The sequence below is a fragment of the Sinocyclocheilus anshuiensis genome, unplaced genomic scaffold (assembly GCF_001515605.1).
Source record: "Sinocyclocheilus anshuiensis isolate Anshui unplaced genomic scaffold, SAMN03320099.WGS_v1.1 scaffold344, whole genome shotgun sequence".
In the NCBI taxonomy this organism is placed as follows: Eukaryota; Metazoa; Chordata; class Actinopteri; order Cypriniformes; family Cyprinidae; genus Sinocyclocheilus; species Sinocyclocheilus anshuiensis.
The window spans coordinates 370,626-377,574 of NW_015557066.1; the positions used below are offsets into that span (position 1 = coordinate 370,626).

At 39.9% G+C, this 6,949-nt stretch overlaps 1 protein-coding gene across 1 annotated transcript; it reads right to left on the minus strand.

The window, feature by feature from the left end:
* Nucleotides 1–284: 284 nt before the first annotated feature.
* On the minus strand, nucleotides 285–5,900 carry LOC107676670 (GTPase Era, mitochondrial-like). The gene is made up of 11 exons (XM_016471295.1): nucleotides 5,629–5,900; nucleotides 5,335–5,499; nucleotides 5,050–5,177; nucleotides 4,653–4,730; nucleotides 4,497–4,543; nucleotides 4,206–4,267; nucleotides 3,101–3,213; nucleotides 1,846–2,160; nucleotides 1,611–1,760; nucleotides 1,132–1,212; nucleotides 285–908 (listed from the first exon to the last, which is right to left on the minus strand). The coding sequence occupies exons 1-11, from the start codon at nucleotides 5,735–5,737 to the stop codon at nucleotides 789–791; spliced, it is 1,368 nt and encodes a 455-aa protein (XP_016326781.1). The 5' UTR covers nucleotides 5,738–5,900; the 3' UTR covers nucleotides 285–788.
* Nucleotides 5,901–6,949: the final 1,049 nt, after the last annotated feature.

The following is a 6,949-nucleotide window of genomic DNA, read 5'->3' on the forward strand; positions in this document are numbered from 1 at the left end:
AACTTATCTGACTTTTCATTACTCAAATTATTTACCACTGACTAAAACTGATGCAATAATTTACTCAACTGTTGAAAATTAATATTTAATAACTGTAATATTACAGACATAGCTACAAATAATTTTTAAACTGCAGTAAACATTGTGTACAGCCACAGTTTAGCAGGCCCTGCTCCACCCTGACAGCCAGCCACCACCCAAACTGTCCAGTCCTATATGGCCCTCCTTACATGTTAGAGCTGGAGCCGGGCCTGCAGTTGAGTGATTTCAGGTGAGTGTAATGCTATTATGTAAGACATTCAGTTAAACAGCAAGACTGCACCACAGATAACAGCCTGACCACACTGAAGACAATGAACAATAATTAAAAAAAAACAGGTAAACCCTTCCTTCCAATTAAAAGAGCGAAAGTGAACCACACCCTCAAAGCACACAAGTATATCTATGTATGAATGCAGAACTATATGATTTTTGCCATTTATTATCATATAGACATTTTTATAAATCAAAAGCAGCAAGATGTGTAAATGGCACAGGCAGTTGTGATACGATCAATCATAGTTTTGTTGAAATGATACAGAAAATTCATGTAATGTGCCTCTGATATACTTTACATTTCATTTTACAGGAATGAAGGGGGTCTGTTGAGATCTGACAGTATAACCCAAAATACAGCCAATTTTGCGTTCATGTCAATTTTTTCACTCTTAAGTATATCTTTTCCGGTTTCTGTATCCCTCTGCATGGGTCAGGCTCTGACCTTAATCATCCATTCCAAACAGTCTAGCTTACTTCAACTTTGCAGAGATTTTTAAACGCACTTCACGCAAGAAAATCTTCATTAGGTCATTTTCAGCTTCCTGGGTTATTCTGGTTATCATATGACCTCCAGAACCAATAACCATTTTCTGCAAGAAAGAACAAAGGTTTCGATTTATAGTTAAGTATAATAATGTCACTGTTATTTAGGTCGTGAAAAAGCACTCTTTTGTTTTAAAAACAATTCCACAAAATGTCTACCATAAAACTAAAGTTGCCTGATGGTGAAACCAGCAGCACGGGAGATTAGCCTCCTCAAATAAATGTGACAAACAAACTTTCAGAAAATAGAGATGCAATCAGAGAGCTCACCATATGAGTGTCTTTCTTTACATATAGTTTGATGGATACGTCGAGTACCCCATCCTCAGACTCCTTCCAGATTTCGATTTGCTGCAAAAAGACCAAAGTAATAAGGAAAAAACAAATAACATTTCAGAAAGCATTAAACATATTTTGAGTAATGACATATTTTGAGTTCCCAATTCACACTTTACAGCTAACAGAATGAGAATCATACCGGAGTAAAACAGATGCAGTTTCGATGATGAAAAACAGATCATAACAAGCTGGGAAACTGCTGTTTAATATTTTTGTGGAAACCATCTATTTTCAGGATTCTAAGATGGATAAATGGTTCATTTGTAACCATGTGAAAGTCTTTACTGTCACTTTTGATCAGTTTAATGCATCCTTGCTGAATAAAGTAATTATTTCTTTAAAAACATTTTACTGACCCCAAATGGTAGTGTATTTCAACACCTTTCAGGTGCCCACAAATCATAGCCCACCTGTGTCATACTGTATGGCACCTCCTTAGGGAGATACTGTAGAAGTTTCTCTCTGATAGTGCTGATGCACACCTCCTCCGGACCCTGATCAGTCAGTACTTCACTGTGGTACTGCCACTGGCCAGGCTTTGCACCTTCAAACAGGTACCTCTGTTGCACGTGTTCAAACAGAGACAAATTAAGGATTTTTTTATGTAAATGTCTTTTTCTTAGAATCTCAAATGCAGCCTCTAACCTTTAATGTTTCCACATCTTCTCTGTCAACAGAACTTAACATGAATATGTCCTTAAAAAGTGGCCACCCCCTGCGGCTCTTCAGGGCCTTCAGCTCCTCTGGGCTCAGCCTGTCTTTGTCCTGACCCTCCTGAGACGCCCCGTCCTTCATGCTCTCAGAATGTGGTTCTTCAGTGTGTCTGCTGTGGGGTTTGGCTGCTAATTTCTGATGTGGTTTCTCTGCTCCACGGATTCTGATCTTCTTACCATTCACCACCCCTTCTGTCAGCTGAGCTGTGATGTCTAGCAGAAGCGTTTTGTTCTTCAGTAGGTCTACCTGTGTGTTAAAGGGGTCATATGATGCGATTTCAATTTTTCCTTTCTCTTTGGAGTGTTACAAGCTCTTGGTGCATAAAGAAGATCTGTAAAGTTGCAAAGACTAAAGTCTCAAATCCAAAGAGATATTCTTTATAAAAGTTAAGAGTCAGCCACACCTACCTAAAACGGCTCATTCTAACACGCCCCCACATACCTACGTCGCTCTGTGGGAAGATTTGCATAACGCCGCCCAAATGTTCACGCAAAGAAAGAAGGCGTAACTTTTATTCTCGCTGTAGTATTGTTGCCGCCGCCATATCCTGAAGACGCTGTGTGCTTCGTTGTGAAAGCGAAACTACTTTGTTTGGTCTTCCAAAAGAGGACGATATCCGCTTCGTCATGCCTAGAGCTGATCCGTGCTGGTCGCTGAGGGAATACAACAGTATGGTCAGGGGCGTAACATTTCCGTCTCACGCTTGAGGTATTCGGCCAATCACAACGCACTGGATAGCTGGCCAATCACAGCACACCTCGCTTTTTCAGACCAATGAGCTTTGTAAAAATCGACGCGTTTCAAAAAGGCGGGGCATAGAGGAGAAACAATAATGTACAGTATGTGGAAAATAATGTGTTTTTTTTTACTTTAAACCGCATAAACACATTTCATTACACCAAATACACAAAATAATGTTCTTTTTAGCAGCATCATATGACCCCTTTAAGAGCCAAATCTTTGCTCTATGATCTCTTTTATAGCTCCTCTAAGTGTACCAGCTGTAAATAATTCACTGGGTTTCATAGTGACATTCATTTCTGTGATAACAGTAGCAGCAAAACAGCCCCCACTCTTTGTCAGATGAGAGATGGGATATGCAAAGAAAAAGAGATGGTAATTTCCTCCACAAACTAATCCTATGGTCGGCCTGGGACAGATCAATACACAATGACACAGCTAATACCTTATTGAGGACAAGGATAACAGGGACATCTGGCTTCAGGGCCAAACACTTCAGCACTTCATAGTCCAGCTTATTGCGGGTCCATTTATCAGAAACGTCGACTAGCACCACCACTGCAAATATATAGCAGAAATGGAGAAAACGGAAGATTCAGCACATGAGTCATCATACAGTGGTTCTCAGCCTTTTTGACTCCAAGCATCCCCTGTATTCAAAACTATATTCAAAGGCTCTCCTATCTAAGCTGATATATACATCTGGCACATCTGTTGTAATACAAATATTTAATACTTCAAGACTTAATGGGGCCCCCCTGAAAGTCTACTGAGGCCATTGCCCCCCTGGTTAAAGGGTTAGTTCACCCAAAAATGAAAATTAGCCTATGAATTAGTCACCCTCAACCCATCCTAGGTGCATATGACTTTCTTCTTTCAGACGAATCCAGTAGGAGTTATATTAAAAAATGTCTTTGATCTTCCAAGCTGTTTAATGGCAGTCAGTGGGTGTTGCATGCATCAGTCCAAAAGAAGTTAAATAAAGCGCATCCATCCATAATAAAAAGTGCCTCACACGGCTGCGGGGGGTGAACAAAGGCCTCCTGTAGCGAATCGAAATTCATATTTAAAACGTAATAATCAATTTAATCTAGCTTGTGCTCACTGTTGTACACGGAAGTAGCTCCAGGCGGATGACGTATGAGGTCAGCTTTGCGCATGCACCGCTCAGAAGTGACGAACGCGGAAGCGCAGGGGAGAGATCAAAACAAAACAACGGTCACTAATTAGAAGTACAAAACGAGGATTTGTAAAGAAGAATGTCGGAGGATTTTGAAGACAACGATCAAAGACAATTTTTAATATAACTCCGATTGGATTCATCTGAAAGAAGGAAGTCATATATGCCTAGGATGGCTTGAGGGTGAGTAAATAATGGGCTAATTTTCATTTTTTTGGTTAACTATCCCTTTAAGAACTCTGTCATAATACCATGGCACAATTATCACACAAACAAATGGATGCTGGCTGTGTGTCCTCTTTTTTGAACAGATTAAGAAATAAACAAGAGAAGAACAACTAAAACAATTTTTTTTTTTTTTTTTTTTTACCTAGATCAGCTTCCTTTATTGACTCAAAAGGATCCACCAGCAGTGATTCCTCCAGGTGATGTCTGTTAAACAAATATAACAAAACAATCAAGTTTCATTTATCTGTATTTTTACCACACTCATGGCATTAGTTAAACCAATGTTGCTGTTTCAGGTTGGTTGAGAATGAGATGTTCAAACAATCAGAGCAATGTTGCCACATAGCCACAGTATTTACACTTTTCAGGGAAATGAACCTACAAATGGTTTACTTACAGTTGAATGTAAGAAACCGCTGTATTACATAGTCACCTTTTAGCCTTTATTGGTGTGGTGAGACCAGGGGTATCCAACAGTATCTGATTAAAAAAAAAAGCAAGTTGAGAAAATGCCATTCAGACATAGGATATTCCCTAAACAGACTAGACTTTTATTTGGATATTTCAAATGGGTAAAAGAGGTACTTACGATTTGTGTGTCATCTTGTGTCAGGACACCAACAGCACGTGATCTTGTTGTGTGCACTTTCTCCGAAACAGCAAACAACTGTAAATTAACATGTATGGTTACAGACACAAGTTCTTTTAGGGATAGTTCACACAAGAATTTAAATTCTGTCATTACTTACTCGTCCTAATTCTGTATCTCTATGCAAATCTATCAACTTTTACTTGTGTACATTCAAACATGACATGTCAAAATGAAAGTCCCATGGAAGAAAAAGTCATACGGTTTTGGAACAATATTGTAACTATTACACAGCCTGTTATTTACAGGCTGAGTATATAATAAATAACATTTCTGGGTGATAGAAAAAAAAAACGTTTCACCTTAATTTTTATTCCATATATTAGAATAATATCACCTTTCGACCCAGCAGCTGATTGGTCAGTGTGGATTTCCCTGCATTAGGCGCACCCACTATTACCACTTTAAGAGATTTGGCATTTTCAGGTTGATCAGGATCCTTTAGCAATAAGGAAAACTGATGACCTGAGAGCAGAACACATAAACAGAGACAAAATTGGTTAAACGAATAGGCTATAACATCATAAATATCCACGGAGATAAGATACAAATAACTGTTTTCGACATGTTATCTCTAAACAGCAGTCCTGAAGCCTCGAGAGGGGTTTGGTGATATTCTTACCGCTGTCTGATGGAACAGAGACAGGGTGATGACAGAGACCCTCATCGGACAAAACCGCTCTCCCCTTCTGCAAACGGTCCAAAAAAGCACCCGAAGACACCAAACTGGCAGGAGTACAGTGAAAGAGACATTTCCTTACTGTCTGTGGACCAAAACCTGAGCAACCTGTGAACAAGTAAAGGGCAAACGACAGGTAAAATAATATATATTTTATGACTGATGTTGTTGTTTTATGTTATATGAGTTTATTATAACAGACTGTGTATAATCTATAATCTATAATCTATAAATCACCTGATCCACGCAGATCCAGTGGCGCTTGCTCTGGGGCTGCTGTCAGTTTGCGGATCGCTGAAAATCGCAGAGATCTGCGTAGAATCGTCTCGCAAAGCCGCAAGGTCATTGCAAAAACCCGTTTTCTCTACACAAGTGGTTAATTTAAAAAGTTTCGCTTAGGTTAACCCTTGTACAAGGTTATTCTCCTCTCCATGTTTGTTTACACCACATGTTTACAGGGCGCAGACGTGTTGATTAAGTCGAGTGAAGAACTGGAGGGATGAATTACACACTACTGCCATCTGCTGCTCAGGCGCGGCCACGGAGGCGCCATAAATACACTGCTAGTCTAGTCTAAATTAATACTTTAAAGGGGTCATAATGATGCGATTTCAAGTTTTCCTTTCTCTTTGGAGTGTTACAAGCTGTTCGTGAATAGATAAGATCCCTAAAGTTGCAAAGACTAAAGTCTCAAACCCAAAGAGATATTCTTTATAAAAGTTAAGACTCGTCCATGCCTTCCTAAAACGCCTCGTTTAAACATGCCCCCACATGTCTACGTCACTGTGTGGTAAGATTTGCATAAAACCGCCCAAATGTATACGCAAAGAAAGAAGGCCTAACTTTTATTCTTGCTGTAGTATTGTTGCTGCCGCCGCTGCCATGTCGTGAAGACGCTGTGTGTTTCGTTGTGAAAGCGAAACTACTTTGTTTGGTCTTCCAAAAGAGGACACGACTAGAAATCAGTGGTTAAGTTGTATTTACAACACTGTTCCAGAACAGTTCAAATCAAATATTCAGATGTGTGCAACGCATTTTACGGAGGATGAGGACTGTTTCCTGGGAGAGCCTACAATGCTGGTGTTCCGGTGAATTCAGTTCCCCTGTTTCCCCTTTGGTGCGCATGCTGACCTGTTTTTATACAGTCTATGATGCTGACAAATAATGCTGACTCACAGCCTGTAAGTATGTTTTCATATTTAAAGAATTTGCCACTGACGATTCAAACGCGAGTTTTGAGCAGTGTAGAGTAGCGCTTGTTGTTTGTCATTTCTCCGATCACAAATGCAGACGTGGTTTTATGTTTACGCGGTGCGATGCAACGCAACGCGTAAAAAGACAGTATTAGTCATTATAATCCATAATTATGTCCCCACTGGATGCAACAAAAATCATTTGTAATGGGTTTTATTGGTTTTGTCTCGTCGCGCCGGGAGACGGCATCACAGTATGGTAAGGGGCGTAGCATTTCCGTCACACGCTTGAGGTATTCGGCCAATCACAACGCACTGGATAGCTGGCCAATCAGAGCACACCTCGCTTTTCAGAACGATGAGCT

Coding starts and splice junctions, on each gene's coding strand:
- LOC107676670 (XM_016471295.1), bottom strand. CDS start 5,737: ATGACCTTGCGGCTTTGCGAGACGATTCTACGCAGATCTCTGCGATTT. Junction 5,178..5,334: donor CTCTGTTCCATCAGACAGCG/GTAAGAATATCA, acceptor TTCTGCTCTCAG/GTCATCAGTTTTCCTTATTG. Junction 909..1,131: donor TAAAGAAAGACACTCATATG/GTGAGCTCTCTG, acceptor TCTTTCTTGCAG/AAAATGGTTATTGGTTCTGG.